General features: G+C 41.7%; 1 protein-coding gene across 1 annotated transcript in view; it reads right to left on the bottom strand.

The window, feature by feature from the left end:
• The window catches only part of TRAF3IP1 (TRAF3 interacting protein 1), an 86545-nt gene extending 69979 nt beyond the window's left edge, over positions 1 to 16566 (bottom strand). The window contains 4 exon segments of the mRNA XM_073633679.1: positions 2140 to 2283; positions 2919 to 3080; positions 11796 to 11864; positions 16243 to 16566. Coding sequence (XP_073489780.1) covers positions 2140 to 2283; positions 2919 to 3080; positions 11796 to 11864; positions 16243 to 16365 — 498 coding nt within the window. The 5' untranslated portion in view covers positions 16366 to 16566.
• Between the last annotated feature and the right edge of the window lie 1782 nt (positions 16567 to 18348).

The following is an 18348-nucleotide window of genomic DNA, read 5'->3' as shown; positions in this document are numbered from 1 at the left end:
TATCTGTGCCTATCCGTGCCCATCAGTGCAGCCTATCAGTGCCCACCAGTGCCACCTCATCAGCGCATATCAATGAAGGAGAAAAATTACCTGTTTGCAAAATTTTATAACAAACTATTAAACATGATTTTTTTTTTTTTTCAAAAATGTCCATCTTTTTTTGTTTGTTTAGCAAAAAATAAAAATCCCAGATGTGATCAAATACCACCAAAAGAAAGCTCTATTTGTGGGAAAAAAATGATAAAAATTTCATTTGGGTACAGTGTTGTATGACCGCGCAATTGTCATTCAAAGTGTGACAGCGCTGAAAGCTCAAAATTGGTCTGGGCAGGAGGGGGGTTGAAGTGCCCAGTAAGCAAGTTGTTAAATGAGGTGTGTGGGATCACACAGCTCCATCCCTATCTATACGCAAGAAACAGAGGGTTTGGGACTTTAAATGAGGTAGATCTAGCATGGCTAAAGATGAGTCAATGTAACAAGACATGTTTTATTCATTAAGAAACATGACATGTCAATAGGAGTACACACATAGTAAATAAGCATAACAATCACATATTATTGACCAGATATTCATAAAAACAATCATAGCAACTTGAAGATGACATATTGAGGTATCGGACAATTGTCCATAGTATAGAATCGCTTAAAAAGCAGCATGGTGGGGTAGCTTGGGAGTGGATGAAATAAAACCATCTAAAAAGAAAATGGTGCAACAAAATTGGCCCAACGCACGTTTCGTGGTTTCCTACGACATCAATAGGGACGAGTGCACCAATGTCTGTAAAAAAGCATAAATAAACGATATGGTCCAAAGTTACACCCAAACACAAGGGATCGTTTATTTATGCTTTTTTACAGACATTGGTGCACTCGCCCCTTTTTAGATGGTTTTATTTCATCCACTCCCAAGCTACCCCACCATGCTGCTTTTTAAGCAATTCTTTACTATGGACAATTGTCCGATACCTCAATATGTCATTTCCAAGTTGCTACGATTGTTTTTATGAATATCTGGTCAATAATATGTGACTGTTGTACTCATATTGCCATGTCATGTGTTTTAATGAATAAAACATGTCTTGTTACATTGACTCATCTTTTAGCCATGCTACCTCATTTAAAGTTCCAAACCCTCTTTTTCTTGGATATTACAATGCTAGAAACAACCAATCAAAACTTGTTTTTGACTCTCAAATCATAAAGCAAAATGCAAACCACACGGCAAAATGTTTTTCATTAGTTTTGAATAGAGTAGAATAGAACTCTGTTACGTTTTCACTGCTGCATGTCCCCTCTAGGAAGATTTACCCGTTTATTGGTTTTGGGGATTACTGTCGCCAAGTCTGGAATTCAGGAGAAATCCTATAATTTAAGGGTTGTCATGAGATGGGGGGGGGGGGATTAATCACAAGTGTTCATGTGACATCTATCTAGGCTGGGCATCCCCCTCCTACTTCCTGTTGTGCCTCTAGTACAGAGGTGAATGGAACTCACCCCAGCAGTACACAGACACCAAAAAAATAACCTGACTGGGGGTTTTAACCCTTCCATACTCTATCGAAAACAAAAAGAATTCTGGCTACACATACACTTCAAATAAAACCTCTCAAACCCACTCCCTGTTGTACTCTGGGCAATCTATGGTGCCTTTACCCACCACGCCTACCCTTGCCAAAATTCCTTAAAAATCCTGTTTTCTTCTGTGTATGGGATTAAACATATATACTTCCAAGCCTTCCCCATACTTGCAAGCATTGGGAGCCAAACTGCCAATCACACTTAGTGCCTACCCAGTCAGTAAGACACTGACCTGGAAAAAGTGATCTTGGATCTCACCAGTTTGTTTGTATAAAGTCAATAAGCAGTGAAGTGAGAGTGACAGTTCCGTTGTCTGCACCTTAAAACATATCAGCAATTGTAGCTCCACTCTATATTTTCTGTCAGGTTCCTATTGATGTGTATACACTATATTTAGTGTATATACACTAGACACTTTAAGCTAGCTATACTAGCCATATTACAGTGGCTTGCGAAAGTATTCGGCCCCCTTGAACTTTTCAACCTTTTGCCACATTTCAGGCTTCAAACACTTTTTCCACTGTATATCCTGATATAAGGGCAGCAAGTGCGCATGCCTACCTCTTTCTCCCTCTGGCTCCTTCGTTCTTCATCTTTTGCTTCTCTGTTTTCCTTATCTTGAGACTTGGTGTTTGATGGAGGCTTCCCTTTAGATTCCAGTTTTTCTCCTGACAGAACCCTCTTCACAGCATCATCACTGGATAACTAGATATAAAATTAAGAATTTCATTAAGAAACCCTAGTAGGGCATTTTGTAAAAAGAGGAAAAAGAGAAAAGTAAAAAGGTGTCACCAACAGAAACCGTATTCTCACCTATTTTTCTCAAGCAGGTCTTTGATTTAAAGCGGTAGTAAATTGCAGGCGATTAAAAAAAAAAAAAAAAAATCCCTGCAAGGCAATGTCATAATGTGCTAGTATGCATTGCAAAGCACTCCAACACTGCAATGTTACAGCTGAGACGGCTGACATCTTCCCCCAGTCTCCCTTCTGGGTTTGTGGCCTCTGGCTACATGAGTCACCGTTTCCCGCATGTGTTCTGAAGGTCCGGCACTGTAAGCCGGACCTTTAGAGCGCATGCGCTGGTGATGTCATCGGCTGTAGGCACTCTGATTATCTCCTAAACTGTTTAGGAGATATTCACAGTACCTACAGGTAAGCCTTATTATAGGCTTACCTGTAGGTACAAATGGTAATACAGAGTTTACTACCACTTTAAAGCTAATAAGAGGCTGGTTGCCATGACCAATACATGCACATTTCCTTCACTTCCTTCCTGAAAACATATCAGCTAAAGTTTGGATTACGAATATGAAAACAAGCTTGTTTAATAAGACACATACTTTATTCAAACAGCATTTCCCTATGGCCTGAAGGAACTCATTCGTCTTCTCTGGTTCATGTCCCGCCACAATTCGAGCTGGCTTCACAGACAAAGGTTCTCCAGTCACCAAAACAACCACATCGATTGCTTTCTGTAAGAAGCTGATTTTGGAATCCTTCTCCTATGGGTTACAAACAAAGCAATAAAAAAAAAAATGAAAATTACGCATGATTTAAAGTATATGTGAATCCTCACCTTGTAAAGCAACCCATTCAGGCATCTTGCATATGATACTCTTGTTTTAGCATCTACTTTTTTAGACGGCTTTTTTTGTATGTATTTGCGTGTATTTACATGCATTTTCGCGTATACGCTTTCACACATTTTCGCACGCACTTGCATGCAAATGCGCGCATACTTTTTCTCGCACTCTCTTTCTCGCATTCTCTTTCTGCACAGTATATAATTGAGCATTTGTGCAAATTACTGACCAAAAAAACTGATTTTTCTAAAAAAATAAATAAATAAATAAATAAAAAAATTTACTGAGGAATGCACAGCGCTTGTTTACACGCCTGTGTGCATGGGCACATTACAATTAATGGGCCGTATTTTAGCTCAGTAAGAAAAAAGCTGTACTGAGCTTTTTTAAGCTGCAGTGTGCAAGAGGCCTAAAACAGACATGAAAGGCAAAATGTATGTATATGTATATGTATATATATATATATTTTTTTTTTTTTTTTTACACACACTATAAAATACCTTTCTTTTTTTTTTTTACATTTTTTTAGAAGTGATCACATACCCCTTTAGAGAGCTGGGGGAGGAGAAACAGCAGCACACTGGTCTTTCCACTGAATGGCTGTACAGGTGGGGAGGCGTGTCAGAACCAGTCTGATCATTGGAGGAGAGCAGGCTTAGTTCTAAGCACAGCTAGAAAACTGACCACGCTGAGCTCTCATGCCGAATGACGGCTACAGCGCGGATCTGCTTTGCCGGGAGGCCTTCAATAGACGGCCTCCCCTTTGCACGTTGGCCACGCCCCCCCTGAAGGGCGCGCGCTGTGATCACCCGAGTCAATGAGAGATCGGAGTAAGGGATCGATCCCGACCCCTTACCAAGTGATCAGCTGTCAGCCAATGACAGCTTATCACGTGATGTAAACAGAAGATCGGTAATCTGTATTTTTTTCTTCTAACACTGACAGCGCAAGGAGAAAAAAAAGCTTCTGTTGAACGGACATCGGTCCCGAAGAGGTGAAGCCGCCTCATATGTGCTCACCAGTACCGCCTGCCAGTGCCACGAATCAGTGCCCACCAATCAGTGACAACAAGTGCATAAGTGCCAGCAATCAGTGCCACCTATCAATGCCCACAAGTGCCACCTATTAATGCCCACCAGTGGTGCCAATCAGTGCCTCATCAGTGCCACCTAGCAGTGCTGCCTATCAGTGTCACCTACCAGTGCCGATCAGTGCCCATCACTACCACCCATCAGTGCCCATCAGTGCCAGCTATCAGTGCCACCTATTAGTGCCCTTCAGTGCCACCTATGAATGCCCTTCAGTGCCGCCCATCAGTGCCACCTCTCAGTGCCCACCAGTGCAGCCTTATCAGTGCCCACCAGTGCAGCCTTATCAGTGCCCATCAGTGTAGCCTCATCAGCGCCCATCAGTGTAGCCTCATCAGCGTACATCAATGAAGGAGAAAAAATTACCCATTTGCAAAATTTATTAACAAAATATAAAACGGTTTTGTATTTTTTTTTTTTTTTTAATTCGGTCTTTTTTAATTTGTTTAACAAAAAATAAAAAACCCAGAGGTGATCAAATACCACCAAAAGAAAGCGATATTTGTGGGAAAAAATGACAAACATTTCATTTGGGTACAGTGTTGTATGACCGTGCAATTGTCTTTTAAAGTGTGACAGCGCTGAAAGCTGAAAATTGGTCTGGGCAGGAGGGGGGTTTAGATGCCCAGTAAGCAAGTGGTTAATCAATACAGTTGTCATGCATTAAGATAAAGAAACGTTCAGCTTGCAGCAGCCCCTCTTAGCCCCCATGATACTTACCTGAGCCCCATCTCGATCCAGCGATGTGTATGAGTGCCTCTCCAGGACTCTCCCTCCTGATTGGCTGAGACACAGTAGCAGTGTTGCTGTCAAAGTCAGTTAGCCAATCAGGAGAGACAAGGGGCAGGGCTGAACTGTGGCACTCGAGGGGAGAAGGGGCCAGGAGCGCGGGCGAGGGACCCAAGAAGAGAAGCATGTGGGCTGCTGTGTGTAAAAACATTACACAGAGTAGGTAAGCATGACAGTTTTTTTCTTTAAAAACAACAAATAAGTCTTTAGTATCACTTAAAGCGTAACTCCACTTTTGTTGAGGAGAAAACATTCCCCTCTGGGTAATCAATGTACATTGCAAGGATTAGAACAACCTATTTTGCAGATTCCTACCTTTTGTTATTCTGAAGAAATCCTTGTATGTTTGTCTGTGCCTCTGTACTGAGTGGGTCTAATGGGAGTGGTTTCATAATTAACTGTCAGGTGTGCAGCTGCAGGGCACTAATGAGGAAATCTGCTGGGCCTGCATCCCTTTAGACGTGCTCATATTGAAAGTATCTCTCCAAAAATGACATTTTTGTTGCAGGGGACGCATGAAATCTGACTTGTATCTTAGGCAGACTTCTGGGAAAATTGGTGAGCCAATCACACAAGCAGGAAATTATGTTTCTGGGGAGTGGTCAGTACACACTCTGTGTACAGAACAACTCCATATAGCCATATTGCATTCTCAGAAAATTACACTGGCTGCAGATTGAAAAGGAAAGGTCATTTTTAATAACATTAAATCACAGTGGATGTAAAACCACCACTCACTCACCCAGTAACTAATGGCACAGTATTACTGTATGTATGTATGTGTGTATATATATATATATATATATATATATATATATATATATATATATATATATATATATATATATATATATATATATATATATATATATATATATATATATATATATACCTCCTGCATGTATCCCTACCTTGCAAATGTCACCCCCTTCAGCAGTAGGAGCCCCGCAAAACTCTGGAATCAGTGGGCGTGTCTCTTTACTGGAGCTCGGTGGGCGGAGTCGTGATGTCACAAGACTCCCCCCGCCCACCTCTACACTCTCCTATTTCTGAGGATTTGAGTAGCATCCAGTCAAAACTCAGGAAAGGCACCACATGACTTCAGCATGCCCAATCATGCTGAGGTGTGGAGCAGCCAAACCTGGGACAGCTGGAGAAGAAAGGAGGGATGTGAAGCTGGAATGGTAACATTCTCTCTCTCATGCTGTGCATGAGATAAAGAAATCAGATGTCAGTCACAGCAGTGGGGTATGTGGGGACACAAATGTATCTGTGTGTTTTTTTATCTTACGAATGCTGGCCATACACTATACGAAAAATCGTTCAAACCCATTTTCAAAAAACAAACATTCGGCCGTGAGAGCAAACGATAGTGCAATCATGTAATGACCGATAAATCATTCAATGGACATAAATTAGTCAGTTTTTTTGTTAGTTTTTTCACATATACCTAGTGCAAACAGTTTGGACGGGAAACACGTTAACCTTTCAATTTATCGTTCGTTCGGCAGAAAATTTCCAAACTTGTCCTTCATTTTTTCGGCTCAAAAACATCCCAACCAATTACTGATTTGTGCCCATTAACTGGCCGAAAAACGAATGAACTGTCTAAATGACCGAATTTCGGACGATTCTTCATATAGTGTATGGCCAGCGTAAAAAAAACCACAAGAGGAGTGCTCAGAGCTGGTTAACTCTTCATGGCAAGACTGGGTACAGATGACTTGACATCCTCTACTGTACCAGGTAGAAGTCTTCATTAAAAAAACACTTTTTCAGGTTTACATCCACTTTAAGGCCCCTTTCACACATACGGACCGCTGTCGGATGAAAAATGGACATCAATGCATTCCTATGGAAAAACAGATGACAACAGATGATCATCTATTTTCATTAGTTTTCATCCGCTTCTGTCAACATACATTTTTTTAATGGAAGAAAGCCCTATTTCTCATCCGTTAAAGAAATGAAACGGATCGGACAAAAAACGGATGTAAACAGACGAACGGTCCGATCCATTTTTGCATCCGTTTTTGCATTGGTTGTTAGGAGCAACCAGTCACTGTGGAGGGGGGTTGTGGTGGAGAAAGGCAGGAGATCAGTATACACAGTGAGGGGGCAGTCTGTACAGACAGGCTCCCTCACTTGCTGGCGCTGACTGTAATTTTCGACTTTTAACATGTAATTGCCGGCTTTTTTGTTTGTCTTAGATTTTGGAGCTGTCATTTGGGGGGGGTTGGAGGCGGAGCGAGGCAGGAGAGGTGAATAGCAGTATACATAGTGGGGGGGGGGGGGGGGGCAGTCTGTATAGACAGGCTCCCTCACTTGCCGACGCTGACTGTCATTGTCAGCTTTTAAATCTAATCGTCTGCTTTTTTCTATACTTCATAGCACCAAGAATGAGCTGTCATTCGGCCTGCCACTAAATTAAACAAACCCAGTGACCCCACCCCTTTGTTTAATTTAGTGGCAGGCCAAATGACTGCTCCTTCTTGGCGTTATGAAGTATACAAGAAAGAAGGGCCGACAATTACATTTAAAAGCGGACAATGACAGTCAGAATAGGGAGCCTGTCTGTACAGACAGCCCCCTCACTGTGTATACTGCTATTCAGCTGTCCTCTCCTTGCACACACTGCCATCCCCCCAAAGAGGACCTTACATGTATCTGCTATTACACAGGGGACTATTGGTCCCCTATGTGATAGCAATAAAATCATAAGTAAGAAGAAAAAAAAAAACATGAAAAGTAAAAACTACAAAAATTTGAGCCTCCCCACCCCCATATACACTGGCATACATACAAAAATGCAATCGTTGTGGTGCCTACATAAAAGAAAAAAAAAGGCAATTGTGCTACCCATGTAGCGGGATCAATAATTTTAGCACCAGAGCTCATGGGTAACGCTAAACTGAAGCTGTAGGCTTTCAAAGCATCACCTATGAAAAAAATATAAGATATTGACATTTTATCACTGTTTCACGCAAGTACACACAATTTTAATGCTTGACATTTAGGGTATCTATTTACTTGGTGCAACTTTAACAAAAAAAAAAAAGGGTCAACTATTGTATTTGTGTGCCCTAAAATTAACTTTTAAGTGTTTTTTTCTTTTTTTTAAAGAAATTTAGCATTTTATAAACCGTTGTGTTAATATCATGCGACATAAAAATTTGGAATTACCCCAAATTTAATTCTCTAGTCGGTGTCTGTTTTCAGAAATTATATAATGGTTGGGGGTTTTAAGTAAAAGTAATCTTCAGGACTAAAATTATTTTTTAATCATGTAAACCAAAAATTTGACTAGTAGTTAAGTGGATGTGAAAAACTGATGAAAAAACTGATCCGTTTTTTCTTTGAAAAAACATGACTGAACTGATGAAACAAAGTGAAGGTATATGTGAAAGGGGCCTTTAACACTTTTTTTGTGATATTTATAAAACAAAAGGTAACTGGAAATTTTCTGATCAGTAATACAACTTATCTCCATTATGTATTTAAATTACAGAGATGTTCAGGTGAAGGGAGAATATTGGCCAAAATGAATACATTTATTACGGTAACTAAATTTACTGAAGCCGTAATAATATACAAAAGCAAACTATATAGAGAGGGAAGCAGGAAAAGGATGGAATGTCTGCCACAAGTTTACAGGCCTAACTACCTCCCACTAATATTCAGGCATTGTAGCATGCCCTTGTGTTCATTTGTAACTGGGCAACAATAGTGAAGTTTATATGGAGGTTGCCATGTAAGTGATAGCTCAGGAATGTGCCATGTTCTCAAATAGGAAATAATCTAATCAGTGATAGTGCTTTATATCATATCATTTAACCACTTCAATACAGGGCACTTATACACCCTTCCTGCCCAGACCAATTTTTAGTTTTCAGCGCTGTCGCACTTTGAATGCCAATTACTCAGTTATGCAACACTGTACCCAAAATACATTTTTATAATTTTTTCACACAAATAGAGATTTCTTTTGGTGGTATTTAATCACCACTGGGTTTTTTATTTTTTTGTGACATGAGTGAAAAAAGTGCAAAAATTTTGAAAAAAACCCTACTTTTTTTTAGTTTCTATAATAAAACTTTACAAATAAGTAATTTGTGTTCATAAATTTGGGCCAACATTTATACTGCTGCATATCTTTGGTAAAAAATAACCCAGACAAGTGTATATTATTAGGTCTGTGTGAAAGTTGGAGAGTCTACAAGCTATGGTGCAAATCATTGAAAATTGATCACACCTGATGCACTGATGACCCATCTGATTTCTTGAGGCGCTGAAATGTCAGGAAAGTACAAATACCCCCTAAATGACCCCTTTTTGGAAAGTAGACCGACTAAGGTATTTAGTAAGAGGCATAGTGAGTTTTGTGAAGTTGTAATTTTTCCCCACAATTTTTGGGAAAATTACGTTTTTTTTGTTTTTTTTTTTTTTTAACACAAAATTTTCATAACAAGTTATTTCTCACACACAGCATATGCAAACTTTCAATTACACCCAAAATACATTCTGCTACTTCTCCCGGGTATGGCGATACCACATGTGTGAGACTTTTACACAGCCTGGCCACATAAAGAGGTCCACCACTGAAGTAGTACCTTCAGGCGTTCTACGAGCATAAATTGCACATATGATTTAATTTGAAGGTCCTGGAGCACCAGGACAGTGGAATTACCCACAAAATTACTCAATTTTGGAAAGCAAACATCCCAACGTATATTCTGTGAGGCATGGGCTGCAGATAGGAGCTCGGGTACTCTGATGGGCTGACGATTTTTCGTATAGTGTATGGCCAGCATTACCGTGGGACCAGAAAAAAAAAAAAAGAAGGAAATAAGAGAGACGAAAGCAGAATGTAAAGTTCATTGATGCTCTGTTCCACTGTAAAGAATGGATTTGTAAAAAATGTATAAATAAAATTGTCGCCAGTGAATGTACTTTACATTGCAAACATTGCACAGTTACAGCCCTTTCACACTGGTCAGGTTCTCTTCCGTCTTTGCCTTACCAAAAGCAAAAGAAAAGTGCATGACCATTAAATCCTATGGAATTCTTCACACCAGTCAGTTCTGGGTCAGTTGCATCTTTAAAAGTCCTCCATGCTGCATTTTTGGTGCATGTTTGGTACAATTAAATAAAAAAGGGAAAAAAAAAAAAAAAAAAATCACAACATGCCAAAAATCCACTTCCCCGCTGAAATGAATGGAAAACGCATCAAAAACGCACCTGCAGTCGTGTTGCTGATAACTGTCACGCCATTGAAATGGATGGTGTCATAAATGATCATATGTATAGCACCATGACAACTGCAGATCAAACGGACCGAGATGGCAGCTTTTGTGGCAGTAAAGGATAGGAGGGATTCGTTCCAGAAGCTTTAAGAAATGTTTTAGCACCTCACAGTCACCAGGTTCAAATTCCAACTGTAATCTTGTTGGGCAGAACTACATAGTGCCAGCAGGCAGACTTTATGACAATTGTTCTTTGGATACATATAAAAATAACCCCCAAAAAAAGTTTAAAAAAAAAAATTATATAATTTAAAAAAAAAAAAAAAAAACTACCTGTGAAAACCTTTACTTACAAGGCAGCTGGAAATTAACTTAAATTAATGATGTAAAGTGGTAATGTGAAGGTCAAACACCTAATAGAGCTAGAAACATAATAATATTGGATTACTACACTGTGTAAAATTATAAAACACAACAATTTTGTGTTTGCCCCTATTTATCATGAGCTGAACTTAAAGAACTACGACTTTTTCTATGTACACAAAAGGCCTATTTCTCTCAAATATTGTTCACCACTCTGTCTAAATCTGGGTTAGTGAGCACTTCTCCTTTAGGCTGGGTTCACACTGCTGCGGTGGCAGACATCGCATGTGATTCGCAGCGCACTGCTGTTCACATCACATGCGATGTCTGTGCTGTGCGATATCAGCCATACAGATAGTATGGCTGATATCGCACCGCATTCGGTCCAAACTCGCACAGGACCCTTTTTTTGTTCGGACCAAAATCGGATCGCATGGGTGTTCACACCTATGCGATCCGAAAATGTCCGAATTGTCAGTTCGCATTGCGATATGCGGGCTGAACTGGGGGTGTCATTAACATTGTATGACACTCCCCAGCAGTTCGCATATGGCAGTGTGAACTGCCGTGCGAGTTGGTGCGATGCGGGAACCCGCAGTAAATTCGCTGCGTTCCCGCACCGCAGCAGTGTGAACCCAGCCTTACCCAGATAATCCATCCACCTCACAGGTGTGGCATATCAAGATGCTGATTAGACAGCATGATTATTGCACAGGTGTGCCATAGGCTGGCCACAATTAAAGGCTAATTTTGCTCAGTGTATTTAGTTTAAATATATTTTGTATGGGGATGCTTTGCTACAGTGCAGTAAAGGGCATCTCTCTCAACTGTCCACTGGGGCTGCAAGTGGAAGTCAAATCTCTGAGTTGAAGAAAACATTCTTGTTGACTATAGCCAAGATCAGGGGTTCCTCGGCTGCACTGAAAATGACCTAAATACTATTAAAAAAAGGTACAAACCTTGTCTGTATTATTGGAAACCAGTTAACCATAAGAGGAGGAAATTGGCAAAGTTCACTGCATATTTTATATATTACATACACAGTATACACCCACCCACACTGTACATACAAGAAACTTAAAACAAATAATTATGGATACAGGATGTTAAGACCATATTTCTGTATTGAACCAAAAATAATGAATACATACCTTTACATTCTCCGATTTCAGTTCTGACTCTGTGTACAGTCCCTTGAAAAACCCAGCAGTTCTGATAACCTAAGACACCAGATTTGCCATTAATGTCAAGTTAACAAAGCAACGATGCACAGTAACAAAGCAATTACTATGATTTAGCATTTATAGCCTTCATTATTTTCACTACACTTAAAGTATAACTGTAGGCAAAACTTTTTCTTTAGTTTTGAAAAGAGTGGAGATGGATCAGAACACTTGTCAGTTTTTATTGCCGTCTGTGTCCCCATTAAGGAGATTCACCTTCTCTACTTGTCCGGTTTACCATTATCCCCCATTGATGACGTCTGTTACGACGAAACATGCGTCCGGTGGAGGAAATGGCGGTGACGTCAGCACACCCACTGGGGCGTAGGACGAATTGTACATGGCGAATGCTTGTTTATGTCTTTTAGATTGTAAGTAGGATTTTAATAAATAATTTTTACCCTACTTTGGATATTGCGCAATGAGCATTTCTTCTTCTTGTTGCCATGCTCCATGCTACCCGGTTTGAGTAAACTTAATGAGAAGTTTGCATGATTCCTCTCAATTATAAACATCAGAGGGCAGCTGGAAATGCAGAGATAACTCATACCGAAAGTGAAGGGTGAGCTCACTGAGGCGATTATAGACCTGAATAGGATCTATCTTTTTGGTGAGAAGCTGATTTTGCTCATCTTGGTGGTGATTACTTGCAATAATAAGGAGTTTCAAGTGCACGCTCTGATTATCATTTGCAGGCGGTTTGCAGGCGATATTGCGCTAATAATAGTGCCTGCAAACCGACCCGAAACAGCCGCTGCTGTCTCTCCAGTGTGAACGCCCGAGAGATTGGGGTAGGGAGTTTCATAGGGTGGGGAAGCTCAGGAAAAGTCCCGGAGGCGAGCATGGGACGAGGTGACAAGGAAGCTAGAGAGCAGGAGGTCTTAGGAGGAACGAAGAGAACAATTAGGTTGGTATTTTGAGACTGGGCTAGAAGATGATTTGAGAAAGTTAATTTTTAATAACATTTACATACAATATGGCTTGTGCAGCAATTGTATATGCTATATTTTTTTATGAAAGTGAAGTCACCCTTTAAGTGGTATCTGGAGCAATGATCAAACTAATTACCCCTCAGGATCCCTCCAATATTATCAGTCCAGAAAACACTCTTTAAGGCCTGGTTCACACCTATGTATTTTTTTGTGCATTTTCAGTTTTGCAGACACACACTACAGTCCATATAACATGGTTTCCTATGGATGTAGTTCACATCTGTGCATTTTATGGAAAGGGCCAGGGACTTTTTTTTCTGGTTTTTGGTTCCATAGACTTCAATGGATGAAAAGCATGTATTGAAAAATGCAAAATGTACCTGCAATATGCAAACTGCAACTTGCATAAGTGTGAATCATGCCTAATAGCCCCAAGCCCTGATGAAAAGGGAACCACTGAACCAAGGAAATGCAACAGATGTTTAGGATATAAGAGTCTGAATATAATTAAATCTGGTCTTTATTTGGTCTGATTTCGGCACATTCGTTCTTGCACAGCCAATTAATAAAATCCTCACAGGGGCTCTAACCTTCTTACTAAAGCTGGGTATACACTAGCAGAATTTAGTTTGACATTTTTCATTGCAAGAATGTTCGTTTTCTAGTCATCAGTGGGGTCAAATCGATGTTTTCAACCAGAGTGACGAAAAAGAAGGATGGAAATTTTTCTCTCAAATGTATGAATTTCTAATAGTGTATGTGGCTTTTGTTTGGTAAAGTCCATTCTTTCCAAAATTGAATTTTAAGAGCAAAGCCTTTTTTTGAACGACATGTGAACGTTCTGAAAATTTTTGTTTGCTGCAAAAGGGGCGGGGATGCTCATAACATCATTGATGTAATATGGCCACACTACAGATCCCATAGCCCGTAGCAGGGATGAGCTCAGGTGTGTTCAGATCTTAATTTAAACCTACGTGAGCTATCCTGCCTGAAAGCTGTCATTTCCCATCCACTTGTATACAAGGGCTGTGTATATGTGCAACTGCAGGGCAGGGAATGCATCATATGACTGGTAAGGATGAGCTCAGGCATGCTCGTGCCCGCCAGAAAGCTGACACTCCGCAGTGAGACATTTCCTAAGTCTCGGTTCACACTGGGACGACCACCTAGGTCGCCTGACAAGTAGCATCCCGTTCAGTACTATGGAACCGTTCTAATCGGAGCGACGCAAGTCTATACAGAAGTCGTTTTGCAAGTCGCCCCGGCAGTCGTGTGCAGGTCGCCTCGCTGAGGCGACCTGCAAGTCGTGCCGCCTCTGGTGTGAACCGAGGCTAACGTGTGCAGCCACAGACTCGCGAACACACCTGAGCTCATCCTTAATGACTGGCGGTGTGTAACGACAGGTTTCTGACAGGATAGCTCAGGTGGGTTTGGACATGAGCTCAGACAGGCGTGGACATGAGCCCAATCCCACCTGAGCTATCCCACGGGAAAGCTGTCAAAGCCGGCAGCTAATCATAGGCAGTGGAGGCATTTTTCACCACCCAGCCACACATATTCATGCCCCTTGCTTACGTGTGGTGGGGAATGCCTCCTCCACCTATGACTGGCTGTCAGTTTTGATAGCTCCAGCAGGTTTGGACTGGGATCTGAACATGCCTAAGCTCATCACTGGTCCCTAGTGCATCTCAAGAGCAAGCAAGAGAGGGTGGCTATGTACCTACCTACAGTTGTAACATGGAGAATGAGCGTAGTCACCCTCTAACACTCTATGACGTGGAGGAAACTCCCTTCCAGGTGAAATAGGGAAGCAAATCCCATGACTGGTCATTTCCAACCATGAAAATAGAAGAAAGCCACACAGCGCAACAGGATAGCAAAAATAGCTTCTTTATTCCAAAAATTACATAAAACAGCACAGGAAGCCAAGTATGTTAACGCGTTTTACACAGCACCGTGCTCATAACTTATTATGATTAAGCACAATGCTATGTAAAACGCGTTAGGATCTTTGGCTTCCTGTGCTGTTTTATCCGTCATTTTTGAGATAAAGGAGCTATATTTGGTATCCTGTTGTGGTGTGCGGCTTTTGTTCTCCTTTTTTTTTTTAAATAACAAACATATCATACTTAACTCCACTGTGCAGTTCGTTTTGCACAGTGTGGCCCCGATCATCATCTTCTGGGGTCCCCCGGCGGCGCTCACGGCTCCTCCTTGCATCAATAAACACCCTGGGAGAAGCGCTCTCCCGGGAGGGGGGGGTTTACCTTGTGGGCACACTCCCGAGTCCAGCATTTGCGTATATAGACATACAATGCTGGACTCGGCCCTACCCCATGCGCCATTGGATTTGATTGGCAGCAACGGGAGCCAATGGCTGCGCTGCTATCAATCTATCCAATCAAGACCCAAGAACCCCGGGCAGAAAGGAAGAGCGCGTCTCCGCCGAGGGAACGAAGGGCTCAGGTGAGTAAAACGGGGAGGGGCTGGGGGGAGGGGGGTCGAGCAGTGACAGAAGTTTTTTCAGCTTAATGCATAGGATGCATTAAGCTGAAAAAAACAGGAGGGTTTACAACCCATTTAACAAAAAAAAAAAAAAAAAAACACATTCAGCTCCGGTTGGAGCCGCTGTACTAACAATAATAATAGATAAGTAGTTCTGGACAGCCGCACTCCGAATATGCCTTTTATTCAAAAACTACAAACAAAAATACATGCCACAGCAGAACAAAAGAGCTAACGCGTTTCACACTACATGTAGTGCTTAATCATAGCTCAGCCTGGAGCTTAATCATTGGGCAGAGTGAAACGCGTTGGAGACATGGCCTGGTTGAAGCCCAGGCTGAGGTTGCTATACAACTCCTACTAGTGGGAATCTTTCGATGTGTGGCTACAGGGAGATCCATTTCTATACCTAGGCAAGACTTTGTTACTGCCCTTGATGTGTTTACAGATGTGCCGCAGGTCCCTGATCCCGGTATCTGCACATGCGTGGGATACACCGGGCATACGTAGAGATCTCTAATGGGGAAGCTGGAGATCTTACCGGTCTTCGCTCGTGCTCAGCATTTCCATGGCGTGTACACAGATGTACTAGTGGCCCCTGGGAAGACCTGAAGGCTTGGCGGAGACACCGTAGGCATATCTGCATACATGCCAAAATGGCCGAGACACTTTGCAAGGCGGACTAAAGATGCACTTTAGGAATACATAGATGAATAGAGTTTAGGGTCAGGTTCATACAGTGTGATGGGCTCCCTGATCCCTACCAGGCTTAGAAGTGTACATTCCCATATCTGGAGCTCTGTGGGCAACCCTTGGTTCCATTTCTATAGAAGCACTACAAGTCCCAGCACACCATTCTGTTACTGAGAGTTGTAGAAGAAAGTTGTCAGGACCCCTCCCCCAGTAGCCCGGTGTGGTTGTCAGGGTCCGGATCTCACCTCGCTCAGAATGTCATGCAGGTAACGGAACGGCGGCTTGCCCAGCAGTTTATCGGTGAGCGGCGGCTTCCTGATCACCTTCCCCAGAGTATCCTGTGTGCGCCGGATCACCGCGGCCTCCATCCCGGGAGACCGGGCCTGTGAAGCAGCAGAGGGACGGCGGAGCGGGCTCTATACTCCCAGGCTCGCTTCACCGGCTCCCGCTCCTCGTTGACAACAATCTCCAAGGCTCGGTTGCTGTGTTCTCAGCACCGGCCAGTTCTTCCTTTCCCACAATCCCTTTCCAACGCCGCTGTGCGCATGCACCGCCTCCGCTGTTACCAAGCGTCCGCCGCCATGGAAACGGACGGTAACACAAGGAGGGGTGGGACCTAGCTGTACAGCCTAGATAGGCCAGTGACGTCATTCTATAAGACCATGTTCTAGCATCAGACTCAGCCATACTGCTCAGTCATTGTGTATCTTCTTACATCTCACATCTTTACATCTTTACTGCATGAAAAATTATCTAAACCCACAAAGTAAAGATCAGTGTGTTCAGGGTTGTTTTTAATTCAGGCAGCCTCTGTTTTCCTTTGTATGTACCTGGTAATTCTGACAATTATAACGCCTTGTTACACACGATCGGATTGTTGGCAAACAAAAACCGTGGACTTTTGTCCGAACGGTGTTGGCCCAAACTTGTCTTGCATATACACAGCACACAATTGTTGGCCAACAATCACGAACGTAGTGACATACTACGTGGTTTTTCAGGTCTTTACCCATTGGGCTCCTTCTGCTAATTTCGTGTTAGTAGAAGTTTGGTGAGTGTTGATTCGTGCTTTTCATTTCGCGCTTTTCAGTTAGTTTCTGAACGGCCGGCCGTCAACCAGACATGTTGCGGAATCAGAGGAGATAACGTGTTATTTATTATTGGCCTTAAAGTTATTGCTTTGACATTATTTTTTTGGCTGAATAATGATTTGATTTGGTATATTTTCTATATTTTTGGATGCATAGAATGTACTTTTTGGTTAAGTTCTATTGGCAGATAGCATGTCTAATTTTATTTGTTTTCTTTTTTAATGCACAATAAAAATATTGTGTAGAATAATACTTGGCTATGTGTTTTACTTCAAATGACAGTTTGTATTTTTTTAAATGTAACTGCCTACTCCCAATGTAAAATTCACAAGGGATACCAACATAGTTGTGTCTTTGATCTTAAAAAACTACTGGATAATGGTGTGGGATAATGGTGTTGTGGTAACTTGCCCCCCCAAAAAAAGCATAATAATATTATTCTTGATATCACTAAAAAAAAAAAAGCCTTTGAAAATTTGTTTTCAATAACTCCATCAGTATCACCAGCAAAGCAGCTTCATTATTATCCCATTAAAGAAAAAGAGAATGTGCGCTGCATTTCGAAATTTAATAATCTGCCATGTCACAAACGTTAATTCTCCTTTACGAACGCTAGTTCACGAGACCGACCGCTTCTGGCTCGTCCTTGCTTCCAAGCATGCATGTTTGTACTTTGGACTTTTGTCCAACGGACTTGTATGCACACACTCAGAAAATCCGACAACAGACATTTGTTCTCAGAAAGTTTTAAAACCTGCTAGCCAAAATTTGTCCGCGGAAAATCCGACAACAATTTTCCGATGATGCATACGCACGGTCGGATTTACCTCCAACAGCCTGTCATCACCCATTTCCCGTCGGAAAGTCCAATTGCGTGTACGAGGCTTTAGACTCCCCAGCGGCTTCCCATTCTAAGATGACAACCCTCTATGAGTGTGGTGGCAGGTATTAATGTTCCTTTAACTACTTGCCTACTGAGCACTTTCACCCCCTTCCTGCCCCTGCCAATTTTCAGCTTTCAGCACTGTCACACTTTGAATGACAATTGCGCGGTCATGCAATTATACGAAAAAAGACAGAAAAAAAAATTCATTGTTTGTTATGCAATTTTGCAAACAGGTAATTTTTCTCCTTCACTGATGTGCGCTGATGGGCACTAATAAGGAGGCACCGATGAGGCTGCACTGATAGGCAACACTGATGGGTACTGATAGGTGACACTAATGGGCAATGATAGGTGACACTGATGAGGAGGCACTG

Source organism: Aquarana catesbeiana, linkage group LG06 (genome assembly GCF_042186555.1).
Source record: "Aquarana catesbeiana isolate 2022-GZ linkage group LG06, ASM4218655v1, whole genome shotgun sequence".
Taxonomy (NCBI): domain Eukaryota; kingdom Metazoa; phylum Chordata; class Amphibia; order Anura; family Ranidae; genus Aquarana; species Aquarana catesbeiana.
This window is presented reverse-complemented; position numbering and strand designations above follow the sequence as displayed.